We start from the raw sequence: 16,857 nt of genomic DNA, 5'->3' as shown, positions 1-16,857 counted from the left end.
ACACAGGCAGACTCAGTCCTCAACCTGCTTCTGCCGTCACGTCTATATAGAAAATAAGCAGACAGCAGGCTTTTAGGCTTTTAGCAGGGCGTTTATGTGAGTTTGTCATGATTCGTGAGGTACAAAGCCGAAGCACTGCAGTGAGAGGGAGGCTATATGGAGCACTAGGGTGGTAAAGCAGCATCACTCAGCACAGTGGATGAGGAGAGGAGGGGGGGCGAGAGAGAAAGGCACTGGGGCTCTGCCTTTGACTCATTGCCTTTTAAGGCTAAGACGCCGATAGAGCATGAGTCAGCACTATTTAAGAAGAAACGTGAAAATGTCAGTAATACTCTGCCGTCCGAGATTAGAGGGAAAAAATTAGAATATATAAATAATGTATGGCAGACATACGCCCTAGTAAATACTGCAGAAGCTGAGCTCACCCGACTGTCTGGTCTTGTGAAAAAAAAACACTGAAACTGTGTCAGCTGAAGTTTCAACAAAAGCTAGACACTAGAAACTTTTCATACACACTCAGTTCAGTCTAATCTTCACTTTCTGCCATTGCTCAGAACTTTTCCAAGATCCCAAATCAATAATTCTTGCTTTGAGGCAAATCTCTAGCCCAAAGTGCAGAACACTGGTGCATTATTTTATCCTTGGAAAGAAAACGCTGGAATCAACATCTGTTAGGCTGACAGCTGGGATGCGAGCAGTAGATGGAGGAATTGCATGGTCACATGTATGACGTCCCTAGAGAGGAGAGACTGCGGTCTGGGCTGTGGAGGAGAGGAGGAGGCTCCACACTGCCCACTGGAGGACAGACGCAGCCTTGCCGCAGTGAAACGTCCTGAGAACAAGATTTGAGGTGAATGATTATTGGGCTGCTTCCTTACAGGCACTGGAACATTTTCAGAAGCTCAAGGAAAAACTCTTTTCCAGTTATGCATTCAAGGCTGATGCCAATGTACATTTTTATTTTCAAAGACGAGTTACATTATTGGTCATACAAAAATGCCACAGTTCCTCTCTGAGGACGAGAACAGCTACATATGTACACGACGAGCCCAGAAAATACTCTTCACATAAAAATAGTCTGTACTTAAACCATTGAAAACCATTGAACAATTAAAAAAAAGGACACAATGTCATTTTGGAGCAGCTGTAAAGGCCACTTTTCTGTGCCATTATGATCATGCCTTTTTCTGACACAAAAGCAGGAATTAATAAGGCTTATTCGTCAAAATGAGTACATTTCATCACAGAACTGTTCAACAGCAACAGAAAAAAAAAAAACAGGTAAACCAAACAAGTTCACATTTAATGCAGATAAATACACGAAAACATGTTGAATGCTGCCAACAGTAGTAAAGAGCAATTCCAACAATTTGTCAAACTGTCTGAATCACTGAGCTGTAAACATTCAGAGCAGTTGGATGTGAAACGGTTAACTGTAGAGAAACTTGCTGACTCAGATTTTCTTTACAGTGGTGGTGATAGGAACCAGGAGGTGTGATCTCTACAACTCAAATTTAATTTACTATCTAAAACAACCACCAACTGTGAGTTTGTATATGTACTGTTGGCAAAATAATAGTACATTTGTAAAAGTAAAAAAGTTTTATTTGGGTAATATTTTGTCATACATCAACATTTTAGGCTTCTCAAAACTTAAAAGTCTATCATCAAAACTATCATAAATCAAAGCATCGGGAATCATGTGCTCAACTATTTCATATCCCTTTCTCTCAGGGTATTTTCGAGGTATAAGCTCCTCACCTGGTTCCTGTCGCTGCCACTGTGAACAGTTTTCACTCAGTAAGTTTCTTCAGAATTGAGCATTTCACATCAAACCACTCTGAATAACTCTGTTCACATCTAAAACAGTCAAATTATGCAGAAACTTTGAGAAATTTGTGGAATTTAAGAACAAACTGAGCACTTCTAGTATATTCATCAAAAAATACTCTTCATAGTGGACACAGATGTAGTGAATTCCATAAATCAAGTTAAATGGCTTGGAATCCTGGACTCACTGAACATATTAAAATAAAAGTTTTTGATCTGGTATTATCACACTAAAACACAGTGAATGCACATGACTAAATCAAATCATTTAAACAAAAAAAAAAATCCCAGCTCGAATCTGGTTTACCAGTCGCTTCAAGAGAAAAAGAACAATTTTCATCAGCCTCGATCCTTACGAGAAGCATTAAGAGACAATCCATTACCATATCAATAATTTAAAGTGTGCTCTCAGTGAAATAGTGTATCATTTCATATATCAACATTTTACAAGCTTATCTCTGTACTTGGAGCTGCACAGTAGCTGTGACAGAGCTATGTTAAACGCCACAAGCAATGATGTCTCTAAATGCCCTGGTGGGAAACATTAGGGCACAGAAACCAAAATCAATCACTGTGAACTGTGTCACTGTTCAAAAAATGCTTCAACCGAGAGCGCCTGAGGAAATAACGATTAATGCAAGGACACAATGTGACTAAACCGCACAAGGTGCGATATCAATTTAAAAAAAACAGAATGCTCGCACATTATTCTCACATCCAGTGTGGTCCAGTGTGGCACACATCTGAGAATCACATCACGTTTCACTACGTAAACTGAATGATCATGTCCACTGCAGGACTTTAACCAAGACGTCAATGCAATGGTCCAAGTAGGTAAGACTACCCATCAGAACTGTTTAAGAGATAGGTCATAAACAAAACTTACATTTCTCCTTTTCTAGTGTAATTACAGGGCTTTGAAAGGCAGTGATTTAAGGGTTAATAGCTAAGCTGGCAATGTTTATTTGATGGGGTAAAGTTGTGTGTACAAATATCTCATACAAATATCTGGTCAGTGTCATTTTGAGTGCATTAGTCCGCTGACAAATCAGGGGGGCACACTCGGCTTCGTTAAAAATCTCTATAAATAACCTTGTCATACATAGTATTTTCATAAAAATAGACTTCTTTGACCTTAGTAGTCAGATGTTTTTTTGATTAATAAAATATTTTTACCTTTCCAACATTCCCTCCACTTGTAATAAGAGGGGAAAAACCTCCACGTACAAGCCTTCGACCTTACAACCAGGCCTGAAACATGGGGTTGAGTTTCATTGAGTCGGTCATAAATCAAGTTTGGCATGAGATCGTCTCTTCACAGCAAACGTCACAAAACAACACATACAATAAACAAATAAATTAAAGTTTCCTTCAACTCTGGCAGGTTTCTACATTACAGTCAGGTCTCTGAAAAGAGTTTGTCTGCTATACGAAGGGCCGGTGGCTTTTGATCTTCCACCTTTTGGAGCGGACGCGGAAGAAGAAGAACATGAGCATGAGAAACACGCAGGAAAACGCGTAGAGCAGCACACAGAGGCTCATGTCCACGCTGGAGAAGCCCAGCCCCAGGAACGAGACACTAGGCCCCAGATCTTTTTGGACACCGGAGCCACCATCACCCACCCCATTGAGGTCAGACTGCTTCTGATATTTAGGAGCACTTTCAGCAGATGGCTTCAGTCCTTTTATGTGAACGTTGGACGGGGTTGCAGCTATGGCTTTGTTAGGAGCAGGAGGGCCTGGCTCTGGATGGCTGTCACTGATGTACTTAGGGGAAATGTTGGCAGCACCATAGTGCTGTTTGAGAAAGGCGAGTACCATATCTTCATTCCACACATGAAGCCCATCCTGCTCTTCATGACAGGCAGGACACAGGTCAGGAGTAGGCCACTGCGTTTTAGGAAACATGGGGTCTTCACTCAATGAGCCTAGGCAGAACAAACAATGATTATTTTCCATTTTTATACTATCACACATGTAAATGTCAAAAAGTGTATTAATATTGATTACAAATAGGACTGTCACAATCAGTAATCCACACCAGAAGGAGCTGAAGAACACTTGAATGTTTGTATTTACAAACTGCATGTGTATGAAATAAAAGTAAATGTTTGATGTTACAAAAGTGTAAGTGAAGTAATAGGTTTTGTTTAAGCTAAACAGCCTGGCAGGAAGCTAATAGGCTAACAGGCTCCTCCAATAATACTCAATAAAAGGATTTTCTGTAAAACTGCCACGTACAAAGAAAAAATATGTAACCTGAATGTCTTCAAATGCTTCAAATGTCCATATTTAAGTAGAGCAGGCCTAAGTAGTATTAAACACTGTGTATGAAGTGAATGATAAAACAAATAATAATTTTTTACTTATTTTTCAGTTAAGCCCATTTTATTGTTTGGCTTTCAAAAACAAAAAACAGATTACTCTATTAAACATCAAAATAATAGCTTGGTAACTCAATTCATCAAATAATGATGAGTGATCTGATAATTCATATAAAAATTCCAAAAGCCTTAATGCTGTAAATCTCCAAACATGCAAAAGATTTAATTGCTCCAGCATGTATTCTATTCTTGCACCTTACCTGCTAGTCTTGCATTAACCTGGTTATGCCTCCTCCACAGCCAGAGCACTGCCTCATCCAATGTCTTCACCTGGCTCATAGAATCCTGTGCCATCTGCTCAAAGTGCTTGCCACACTCGCGGCAGCCGAAAAAAGTTCCTATGTAGCGGCGCATTGTTTGAAGCACTGCCAATGGATCATCCTCCAGTGCTAAGAGAAAGAGGGAAGGTTCACTAAGTGGGAAATTAGAGCTTTGGCTTAATACAATCAGAGCACAATCCCTTAAATTCCCCTTTAAATATGGACCATTCTACAGAACAGCTGAGTCAGTAAATTACTACAGATGAGAAGGAAGCAGAAGCAGAAACTATAAAAAGGGGTGGATTTACAATTGTGTGATTTCAAACCTAAAACAACAAACACAAATATTCTTCCCTAAGCATCTACAAACCAGCTGCTTCACATCGTGCAGAGAAAATTGTACTGCTTAATTTAAAAAAAAAACAAACAAAAAAAAAACACATGCTTTTCTAGCCACTTGTTGAAGAAAAAGCTGAAAGCATTTGGCTGTTGGTACCGGTGTTGGCGAGAGCGTCTGGTCGGCTGGCAGCTTGCACGGTGAGCACGTGGAACAGAGTCCAGAGGGAGCAGGGATATCCTCTCAGAGCCACGCTGCTGCCCTGGCAGCCCACCCACTGCACACGCTCACTCAGGTACAACCCGGAGATCTGACACAAAACAGAACAGTACAACAGTTACAACAACACTTCCAAATGTTTTTTGCCAGCAAAACCACTGGGTGAGTTATTGGTACAGTTAGGTCCTAAAATTAAAACATACCAGGTACTTTTATTAACATAATAATAAGCAAGAAGTTGATTACACAGACAAATCTTCAGGAATTGGCCCTAAGAAAGATTTTTGTGCTAAAATCTAAATCATTCTGCGAAAAATGCCTAAAATGCTATTTAACATTTTCCGACACCTCAAGCAGCCTGTCCAAAGTTTGGGAACGCTTACATTTACAAAATGTTTTGATACAAATGAGTACGTTTTCAGTTTGCAATTGATCCCTCAAGTCTGGCGTCATTCTATCGTCAGTGCCCCATATCAGGAAAACTAAACTGTTTTTGCTTATATAAAAAATGAACCCTGCGTTCACACCGGTAGCGACTTTTCACCTGTTGTTGCCCAAATTGCTGGTCACTCATCGCCTGTGGGCGTTTCTGAACTCAACGGACCATTGGTTGCCATGGTTTCACTGACACCAAGCACTAATTAGATGCATTCCTGCTAAAAATAAAAAACCTGGAGAGAACTCACTAGTGTGTTTATTTTTATTTAATCCCTACGTAGTGCATCACTGCAGTCAGTATGTACAGAAACCAGTGTTCGGTCTGTGTGACTGCTGTCTGTTTGCGGCGAAAGCACTGCCACTACACCTACTATCTAGGAACCAAAAAAAGGAGTGTACCGTTTCACAATGGTGGAGATAAAGCGCGAACAATGTTGCTCGATTCTCAATTCCTATTGGTAATCGCCAGCTCTCGCTGAAAATTAATGACCTCTGGCCGCTTTGTCACATTGTATTGGTGCTGGTGTGAATGCAGGGTAACACTCTGTATATTGAAATGACATTGCATGCAAGTAAGTCTACTATTAAACTTAAACACTATTATAGAACATAACTATCTGCTTAAACTGTAGTCTGCTACTGCTAAAGCAACTTAACTACCATATTTCACAAAGACTGCTGCCTTCATGGGGTAGTTTGGTGAGGTTGCCAGTCTTACAATGTCATTTCAGTGCGCAGCAGTGTTAGTCTGCATTTGTATTGCAGCTCTTTAACAAATTCAGAGTACCCAGTGATATTCAGAGGAAAAATGTCTGTAACAATAAGGAAATACTTTGCAAAACCTACTCTTCATAACCAAGTTATATCACTTATGTAAATATCTGTGAAAAAAATTGTGACAGATTACATGGGAAAAATTACATACCCCAAAATATTTTTAATATGTGATTTTAGCAAAAGTTAGCTAAAGAAATCTGTCAAAACCTACTCTTCATACCAAGAAAGACACTTTATTGAACATGTAACTGAGAGCTGCAATTTATACCCCAATCTACACTTATGTTTTACTTAAATAGGGAGCATTTGTTCGTCTTCCTTTTTTGGCCAAACTTTTGATGAGTGTTGTAAAAAATTTATGTCTCACCCGCATATTATTGTTGGCCAGATCCAGAATGGCATTGTAAGGGATCTTCTCCAGTGGTAAACTAACCAGCCACTCCAGCAGAGTCTCCAAAAGCTTAACCACAGATTGGCGCCCAGGAAACAGCTGCGATAAGAAGAACATGGAGTAATGAGAAGACATGCTAGTAAATCCCAAAATGGACAATGACCTCAGATCTGGGCATTTATAGGTCTACCTTAGCCACTACAGTGACAAAGTCTTTGAAGGTTTTCAGCTCATCCCCCTCCAAGGTCTTGTGGGTTGCCAGCTCCACTCTCAATAGGTAATGCAAGCCAGACTCTAGGTCCATCATATACACTTTAGACCTAAACAGAAAAAAAAGACGAAAAGTTCACTCACTGACAAAATTTCAGACAAGGTTATACAGAATTAATTCTCCAAAAATGTATCTGGCCAGTTTTTGAAATTTTGGATTTAATTTGTTGAATTGTTGAATAGCTCAAACCTAAAAAATTACTACGTGTAACTAAAACTGCATCAGGATCCCTCACAAGCCCTCGTTTATATGCCTTCTTTTGTGTTGTGCTAGACAATTCTGCGCGATTTCAAGGACACACAATGCATGTCGATCATAACTAGAGCTCAGTTATCCTGTGACATTCACTAACCTGCTGGTCTACATACTGCTGTGAACTTAAAGTTATCATGTGAAAAAGAACATTTGATCCTTTTCCCTTTTAAACACAATACAACAAAAGAATCACACTTACTTGTCAAACTCTTTCAACACCTCACTCGAACCGTGGCCTTTATTGGCTGCCTGCTCAGGGTGCTGAACTGAAGTGGACTGCTTCCTATGTACTCCAGGAAGCAGTTTAAGGAAAGAGGAGTAGAAAAAGCGTAGTCTCTTCTGCCTGTGAACACATGAGGAGAAATTACACTGCTTAGGACCACATACGCTATATTTAAGGGGCGGACGATATGGCAAAGATATAACATCACGACACTTCAAGTAATACCACAACACACAATAAGTGTTGTGGAATTCCATCTTTCTGAGGTTTGGCAGGTTGGAACAGACAAAAATGAACCAGTAATGCCACATTTAAATGATATTATGAAAAACTATGAATACAATCGATTTCTATTCAACTTTTTACATACTGTACTGCACTAAATTCAACTGAACAGGACTTATTATGTTCTAGTTGAAACAAACAGTTATTCAGTGTTCTGATGGATCAGTTTTGATGATATTCACGAACTGCATATAGTGACAATTTTATCATGATAAATAGGGATGCACAATTGGCAATCAGCCAATTTAATGTTTTTAATTTGGAAGATTTGCAATTTTATGACGTATATAAGGTAAGCTGTATTTCAATGGTGCTGCTACACAAGTACCAAAATATCACAGCATAATCATGCATGACACATTGGGATATACATACTTTCGATGTAGCAATTTAAAATGTAAAAATTTTAAATGCTAGTTTGGCCAAAAAGAGCAAATAATGTTGCTTATATTGCAAGTTCGGCTAATAAAAGTGATGTCCTCGTGCGTTTCATGTGTTTATTTATGCCACACGGAATAAGCTTCTGATGAAAACAAAGGCTAATAAAAATTATCCAAAAAATAGGCCATCTGCCAATTTGGCTGTAAAGAAATCTGAACCAGCCATAAAAAATCATGATTGGTGCATCCCTGATGGTAGCAATAAATATCATCATACTGCTCACCTCTTATCTATATTTATATAATCATATATCTATACACATGCATGCAATGAAGTACCAGTTCATATTTGATGTATCTTAGTAACAAAGTACAATTACAAAGTAATTCCCCAAGGCAGAGGTAATCAAAACAATCCTGTGTAAGCACAGCGTTACTTTGTACAGATACATCAATGCTGGTTTAATACATATAACACACAGACTGTAGCACAGTGTAAATTATAGCTAAGCTACATACAATGCAATAGAGCACTATTTATACGGTCAGCACACTGGCATCACAGACCCTCAAAATAAATTTGGATAGTCAGTCTGGAGGGAGCTGAATTACTTACACTTCCATGACTGCATGCGTTCCATTGGGGTGGAAGAGGTAGGCTGTAGGGACTGTAGTGATGCCTAGCTTCTCCATAAGCAGCTTTTCTGAGTTCAGGGCCCTCTTCACTACCACACCCTGATATGGCATTAGGTCCAACATTACCTATGTGAAAGGAAACATCAAAAATACACCAAATGTGCTGCACTGATCACTTCTGAAAGCACCACATTCATCATCTATTCCAGACATCTTTTCAGCATAAGCTAAAATATCTATTGTTATAATCCATCTTCTGATGGTATGAAAAGAAGCCTTGTTCATACCTCTCTTCCTATGTAGGAGTCTCCATCCTCTATGATAACTGCAGTATAGTGCTCTGATTTCTGGCCCATCAAGGACAGAATGTCCTCAGTCCTGTGAAAAGCCCAGCGAGGAACAATAATGGATGGCAGTCTCTTTTTGTTGCTGAAGTTTGAAGTAATGTGCTGAATGTTAAAACTGCAGTATACAGAGAGGCGGACCCAAAAACCCCTAACTATCCAAGCGTAAGTCAGCGAAGTAGAGGGGCAGAACCGTTCATAAATATTTTAGTATTTTTGTGTTTCGCTCAGTGTGTTTGTTAACAAACCTGGCAGGTTCTAGCGGAGGGCAGCTAACAGGCCAGTCTTGCCTGGTGTGGTTTTGCAGGAAGTTTACCATCAGCTGTCTTACTGTCTGAAGCTCTCGATCAGCACCTAGTAACCACCAACACAAACCAAAGTTAAGAAAACTAATAACAGTTTCATTACAGAAACAGAAATCATGGAGAAAAAATTCATAGGCAATGAAATTAAAAACCTCTGTATGTCCTTCCGATATCAGGTGTAGTAACGTGTGCTTTGAAGTACTGGGGAACAAAAAGGAATGTAATTACATAGTTATTACATAGTTATTATGTAGTCATTAGATTTGTTGCTGTCCAAAAGAAAACAAGTACCTCTGAAAATGAAAACTCTAGAAGACAAAAATGCTCATATAAATGCTCTTTATTTCCAGTCATTTTGGAGTATTTCTAGATTTCATTCATCATGAAAATTTCTGATTATCGGGACAGCTGCTGTGTTTAAATGATGTAGAAAAAATTGGAGATACATGCTTTTTTGGGCAGCGACAATATATTAAGAACATTAACATCACTAGCATAACAAAACCACATATCTGCAAAATTTACAGGAAAAGAAAAGCTTACTGTAAAAGTAGGTTCATATAAAAAGGTATATATATATATATAGACAAGAAATTTTAGACCATTTCTATTAGTCCAGTCGCCACGAAATGTTAACACAATGTAAAGGGCAGTAGGCACTATGAAAGGTTGTAAAAACTATATCAATACCTAGTTCAAGACCAGTTTTGAAAAAGTACTTTAAGTTTATCTTAACCGAAAGTCAAAATCAACCTCTGATATAATCTGGAAGGGTAGTTAATACTCCATTTCACAACAGGCTTTCTGTTACATGGCTTTTGGGAAACATGCCCCAGTTTGGTGGTTTCATTTTTCATAATAGGACACAGAATTTAACATTCTTTCCAGTCATTTTAATCTGACACAGTGAATTATTAAAGAGGTCTAATTAAACGTGCACCATAACATACCCGAAATGTGGGGTAGAAGTGAATGCTAAACTCTTTACATATGTCAAAGTTCTTTTCATGTGCGCAGTCCAGAACTCCGATGCGGATGGCCTGGGACCAGTCTGTGGTACAAGAGAATACAGGATTGAGTTAGCTAGACCGTTAAAAATCCTTCTTATCTTGCCCTCCTAAAGGCATCATTGCTTTCAGACATTTCCCAAGTTCACTTAAAGACATTTTTGCATGACAAAGTATAGGCCACCTCTTTGCCTCTTAAGAACAGACCTCAGCAGAAACTGAAGCTAATCATAGTGTTTAATCACAGTGCATCTGGTGTACATAAACCCAGTCATAATAACAGGTTCCATCTATATGTTCAACTTCTATCATCGTTAAACACAGAAAGTAGCACTGAACCAACATGTGGTTTAACACACAGAAAAATATGCAATAAAAAAGTTAAAAGGAGCAGATGGGGTGTGGAGAGACGAATCCTTGGGAAAGAACAGTGGGCAGTGGGTGGTTTGTGTGAAATCCTGGGTTTTGAAGAAAAGGGGGGGAAAAAGGGGAAAAAAGGGGGTAGCCAGAGGGCATCATCAGTATCTAGGATCAACCCACCCCTCCCTATCCCCTAGGGTTTATTCTTCACCTGCTGAAGGGGTCTCAGTGTGTTTCTGGTCTTGTGGGGGAATGCATGCCGGGGTCAGGTGGGACAATGGGGCCATGCGACCCCTATTGTGAGGGTAACAGCTGGTAGGCGGCCACTCACGAGCCACCCAGCCGACAGCTTGTGCCAACAAAGCTAGACTTAACGTATTCAGCAGCACACATGGCTGCATCGCCCAAAAGGCCAAATCCAGCCTGTCTTCTCTTTTCTGTTCTTGGAAGAAATGTGCAAAGTCTACATTCCAACACTCTCTGTTCCTTAAATATGATATCATAGACAAGCATCAGAAAAAAGAGGTGCAAAAGGGCAAAACTGCCCCCATATCTAAAGTTTTTGCCTCTTAAAACACAAGTATTGGGACAAAAAAAATGCCTTCAAATAAGTGTAGATGAAAAAAATCAATATGAACGAACTTCCAAATGCAATAAGGCATTGTGAATGAATGGCACTAATGAAACAGCAGACACATCATGTTAGTATTCTCATTAAGTTGTTATTGCAGGTGTAAACGATTAGCCAATTAATCGTTAACTAACAAACAACTGTTTGACCAATGCTAGCGGTTAAAATATTAATTTACTTTTCTTACATTTCCAATAAACAACAGTCCCTATTTGAACAGATGGGTTTACCATTCAAGTCGAGGAACATTTTGAATTGTATGCACGAGGGCAATTGGTCTTGCTAGGTCTACTAAAAAATTAAGGAATTCAGGAAAAAATGGTATTCTGGATCACTTTTCAAGAGAATGATAGCACAGCTACAATATTGAAACTGAACACCCACAAGCGATAAGACAACCATTTTTGTCCATGTTCATGGCTGTATAACATTACAGAGAAGGAAGTAGTGGACGGTGATTGCTTTCGAGAGCTACTGAGAAGCCCCAGTCATTGCATTATGTTCATTTTAACTCGGGCAAGTAATAAGTGGTAAATACAACTTTAGAACTTTAAAATACAGAACTTTCAGTAGCCCATCATTATTATCATTATTTCATAACTTTTTAACTTCTGGTCATGTAATTATGAACACATACACTATATGGACAAAAGTATTGGGACACTTACGCATTACACCTACAGAAGCTTTTATGACATCCCATTCTAAATCCACAGGCATTAATATGGAGTTGGTCCCACCTTTGCAGCTATAGCAGCTTCCACTCTGGAAGCTTTCTACAAGACTTTGGAGTGTGTCTGTGGGACTTTTTGCCCATTCATCCAGAAGAGCATTTGTGAGGTCAGACAATGATGTTGGACGAGAGGGCTCACAATCTATGTTCTGGCTCATCCCAAAGGTGTTAAATGGGGTTAAGGTCAGGGCTCTCTGCAGACCAGTCAAGTTCTTCCATGCCAAACTCACCCAGCCATGCCTTTATGGACCTCGCTTTGTGCACTGGGGCTCAGTCATGCTGGAACAGGAAAGGGTCTTCCCCAAACTGTTCCCACAAAGTTGGAAGCATACAACTGTCCAAAATGCCTTGGTTTGCTGAAGCTTTAAGGTTTCCCTTCACTGGAAGGGGCCTAGGTCAACCCCTGAAAAACAACCCCATAGCATTATTGCTCCTCCACCAAACTTTACAGTTGGCACAATGCAGTCAGGCAGGTAACGTTCTCCTGGCATTCGCCAAACCCAGACTCATCTGTCAGACCACCAGATAGATAAATGTGATTCGTCACTCCACAGAATATGTTTCCACTGCTCCAGAGTCCAGTGACAGTATGCTGTACGTCACTCCATCTAACGCCTGGCATTGTGCTTGGGCATGTAAGGCTTGCATGCAGCTGCTCGGCCATGGAAACCCATGCTATGAAGCTCCTGGTGCACAGTTTTGGGCTGATGTTACTGCCAGAGTCGGTTATTGCCAGAGAGGGTTTGGCACTTATTGAGTCAGCAGAGTGCTGGCAACTTTTATGCAGCACTCAGCTACCCACTCTGTAACTTCACACTCCGTGGCCGACTTGCTGTGATTCCTAAACACTTTTCAATAATATCTCTCACAGTTGATCGTGTAATATCTAGGAGGGAAGAAATTTCGCGAACTGACTTGTTGCAATGGTGCCGTCCTATTCCAATAACCCATTTTTTCACAAATGTTTGTAAAGGCAGACTGCACGGCTATGTACTTGATTTTACACACCTGTGGCAATGGGACTGAATGAAACACCTGATTTCAGTAATTAAGAGGTGTGTTCCCAATACTTTTGTCCATATAGTGTAGTTGTCAGCCACCCGGTTCAACAATACTGAGTTCTTGTGGGCAGTATGTTTAAAATGGTTTTGGGGTCCTTTTATCATATACACAATTATGCTTGTCCCCAATAACAGTACTATGTTCCATACAAGGAACACTTTTTAATGTCTTAGCATAGTGTCTGCTCATAAGTGTGCATATATAAGTATATATAAGTATTTTACAGGGACTCTGAACATGGTTCAGCCAGTCCACTTTCAAATCTGGAAGACTAATGACGGTCAAAAGAATCTGTAAAAATTGCATCCCTAGTTATTATTACATGTTACTTTAAGTACTGGTCTTCTAAACATGGATCAAGCCAAATGTTGGAGTACATTTCAGTGTCAACAGAGAATTACTGTTGGAAATTGTTTTTAGTCTAGGTTTAAGCTTAATCTGGGACTGGAAAAACCTGCCCTATATATTTGGCAAACTGCCTCAATGTATGTCTAAAATGTTCCTGAATCAGGGCCAGGGCAAAAACTGTCCCTTAAAAAAAAGTATTATTTCCTGCTCTCTCACAGGCCTGTGTTTGTGAGTCAAATGCACTCTAACTTCTAATCAGACGACTTCCTGAAAGCGTTCACTGTTGAGGTAATCTCCCACGAGGCAGAAAATATCTGCAAAGAAGCAGATAGATTTTACATTCAGCGTGTAGCTTACTTTTAGCAACGCCAAGACATGTCGCTAATAGATTCATCCACTTTTAGGCCAAACGTGTTAAACTGGAGACCTTTTCAGCATCATTACCCTCGGCTGCACCCAACACAAGATGCTTTCCAAGGGCAAATCATTCTGGCCTGTTCACACAGTACTACACAAACACATGGCACAGTCCAACTCGGCATTAATCAGTACAGTCCCGGGCCTGTAAGGCAGTCTAATGAGCATGGAGGGGGTCAGGCCGTTAATCCAATTACTTATCCAAGGGAGGGCATTCAGCAGACCTCAGCATGTCCAAAGGTGGGCTTTCTCCTCTCTCTGCTTTCTCCAAACCGCTTATTGAAGCCACTCTTCTTCAGGCAATCATCTCAGTAATCACTGAGTAAACTCGCAAACAAAGGGAGCACTGAGGTTTCCACACATTCGTGCCTGGAGGGCAAGTCACATTCAGAAGCTTCACTCTGGTTCCCTGGGAAACTCTGAAGCACAGCAGCCATCAGTTGACAGACCAATATTTCCACAGTATCTCTCAAAGGTGATTTTAGAGTCTAGAGATCAGATTATGATTCAGTGCAATTTTAGGGTTTAGACGAGACACTGCTGGACAAAATCAGCTACTTACTAAAAAACACAGTTTAAAAAAACTGAGACTGTTGGGCAATAATGTGATGTTGGAAAAATGCTTTTCGTCTGCAGTAATATCACAATAAATGACATCCTTATCCAGATTAAGTCACAAAATATCACACATGAGCATTACCCTACCTTCTATTGTCCTGATAGTTACATATTTACCATATAATTATTGCCATATCTGTATCTTTCTTCTGGACAAGTTTGTCCACTTCACTCTCCGCGAGTAGATCTCATGTATTGGAGCTTCATTTGCAATCTTTGCCAGACTTAATATCTATATTATATCCAAGGGTGGTTCAAAGTATGTATGTATGTAGTTATTTATTTGGTGAGGTTCTCCTCGTAGTCTATACTTCAGAGCTATTGTATGTTTGTTTTGAACTAGCCATACATTAGAATGACTGTGCAATCAGCATGATTAAACAAAAAGGATAATTAGCATTGTAATTGTGAAATTTGCCCTTATTTAAACCACAATATTTAATAATACTAATTATAGGCCCAAGGCTATTGACATGGGATCAGTGCATGGCATATAATGGGAATAAGCTTTTATTAATGTAATAAATCAATATGAATTATCTTCTAAATATAAGTAGATGTGAATAGATGTCACCATTGCACTAATAAAACAGCTGACACTTCACATGTAAGCACTATGTTTAATTTTACGCTGTTATTAAAACGTTATTTTTGAAGTGCTCCTTCCAGCTGCTGTCAAATCAGAGAAATTTAGACGAGACACTGCCGGACAAAACTGGCTATTTTTTGGAAACAAAGGCTGAAAATATATTTGAATAATCCGAGACTGTTACACCCGGGAAAAGTACATGGTCAATCTTGGAAAAACGCAGCAGCTGTGCAAACAATCCAGGTCTTATCACCAGGATTCGTGGACGTGCTTACAGGTGCTGAAGAGATGAAACACGTCAATGTGTTTCCACTACGAAGGACAACTGCTATGAAATTCACCAGCACGTGATCGACAAGACACTGGCTACGTCCAAAACCACATAACGCGACTTCCACATACATACTGTACTATAACAACACTGCTCTTGGTAGTGTAATCACTATTTTGCGTGGTAGCATGAGGTTTCGGACGCCGCCAAGGTGTTCAGTCTAAACCCGGAGAAACACGTAGCTTAACAGATTAATCAATGAATTTTGTTAGCGTTATCAATGATACACTCGCCCCTTTTGTCCCATATTTTCTCAAAGCACACAGCTAAGTAGCTAGCTTGTTAGCTTACGTAGCTAGCTATCCAAACTACTGCGAGACGCGAAGCTTCTTAGCTTCTTGTTCAAATTCCCCGTTCCACCTTAAATGATGCATCAGTTCCAGTCTGGTGGCCGTAAAGGCGCCGCAACGTAACGCAACTGCTGCTCCATTTAAGGTGGAACGCATAATTCGAATAAGAAGCTAACTTCAGCCTCGAAACTACCGCTACGTGCAGGGGGAAATTCAGTGATGGCCAACTAGCTTCACATGTAGAGAAGGAGGAAAACGGCCGAACCGCGATACTATAAATCCGTTCCTACCTTTTACATCGCCTGCCAGTGCTTTCCATGTAGGTGAGTACTGGATACAGTGTCCACACCACGAAGAGTAGAACTGAATCAGCCAGGCTTTGGAAGAGTTGAACAAGGTCTGCTTCAGAGTGTCACTGGTTAGGATGACCACCGGGTCTTCCTCAGTGTATAACCGAGCAGTCTGGCCATACTGAAATACGGCCGCTAAAATAATCATCTTTAAGTAAATCGGGACTGCCATTCGGAGTGAATTAAAGGTAATACAGCCTGAGCCACACACTGCCAACTCCATTAGCTGTGTTTCTGCGCTCTGGCACTGCTGGCTACGCTTATGGAAACAACCAAGATGCCTTCGAGGACATCGTAGCGGCGCTGATTCGGCGCATGGGACCCGCCTCTTGTCTGCGTCCGATTGGTGCATCTTTGTGAGCCGCGTCAATAACGCTGGTAAACATGCTTTTTCTGACATGAACACTCATTTGCGCTTTATTCATGTTTTTACATGCTGCATTCAAATATGCAGTCAATGTTGCTGTATCACCCACAGATTTGTGTGGCGGTACAGCAATGTGTGATTTATTTTATTTATTTAAAAAAAAAACAACATAGAAGTTTATACACATAAAATTACAGCAGAAAATCAACTACGGGAAGTGTTTGGATAATGTTATTATGCCTTGTATTGAAATTGTAATTTCTTAAAAACTTCAGCTGCGGGTGACAGAAAATATATATATATATATATATATATATATATATATATATATATATATATATATACACTCAGTATGATGTAGTTAATAACTGGTGATATTTACTCAGTTATGTGTCCTTAAATAAACTTTTGATGGATTT

General features: G+C 39.9%; 1 protein-coding gene across 1 annotated transcript; it reads right to left on the bottom strand.

Annotated features, from left to right (window-relative positions):
* Positions 1–927: 927 nt before the first annotated feature.
* qsox2 (quiescin Q6 sulfhydryl oxidase 2) lies at positions 928–16,364 on the bottom strand. The gene is made up of 12 exons (XM_036598791.1): positions 16,012–16,364; positions 10,286–10,386; positions 9,488–9,536; positions 9,279–9,384; positions 8,974–9,064; positions 8,667–8,812; positions 7,362–7,505; positions 6,827–6,956; positions 6,613–6,735; positions 4,971–5,121; positions 4,415–4,603; positions 928–3,758 (listed from the first exon to the last, which is right to left on the bottom strand). Exons 1-12 carry the CDS (start codon positions 16,292–16,294, stop codon positions 3,256–3,258), a joined length of 2,016 nt encoding a protein of 671 aa, XP_036454684.1. The 5' UTR covers positions 16,295–16,364; the 3' UTR covers positions 928–3,255.
* Positions 16,365–16,857: the final 493 nt, after the last annotated feature.

Source organism: Colossoma macropomum, unplaced genomic scaffold, assembly GCF_904425465.1.
Source record: "Colossoma macropomum unplaced genomic scaffold, Colossoma_macropomum, whole genome shotgun sequence".
In the NCBI taxonomy this organism is placed as follows: Eukaryota; Metazoa; Chordata; class Actinopteri; order Characiformes; family Serrasalmidae; genus Colossoma; species Colossoma macropomum.
The sequence above is the reverse complement of the archived record's forward strand: the minus strand, read 5'-3'. Positions and strand labels throughout refer to the sequence as shown.

Excerpts from the sequence above, each read along its gene's own strand:
- qsox2 (XM_036598791.1), bottom strand. The coding sequence starts at position 16,294 with ATGGAGTTGGCAGTGTGTGGCTCAGGCTGTATTACCTTTAATTCACTC. Across the intron at positions 4,604-4,970 it reads AGACGCTCTCGCCAACACCG|CACTGGAGGATGATCCATTG; the intron begins GTACCAACAGCC and ends TCTTTCTCTTAG. Across the intron at positions 3,759-4,414 it reads GGTTAATGCAAGACTAGCAG|GCTCATTGAGTGAAGACCCC; the intron begins GTAAGGTGCAAG and ends TGTTCTGCCTAG.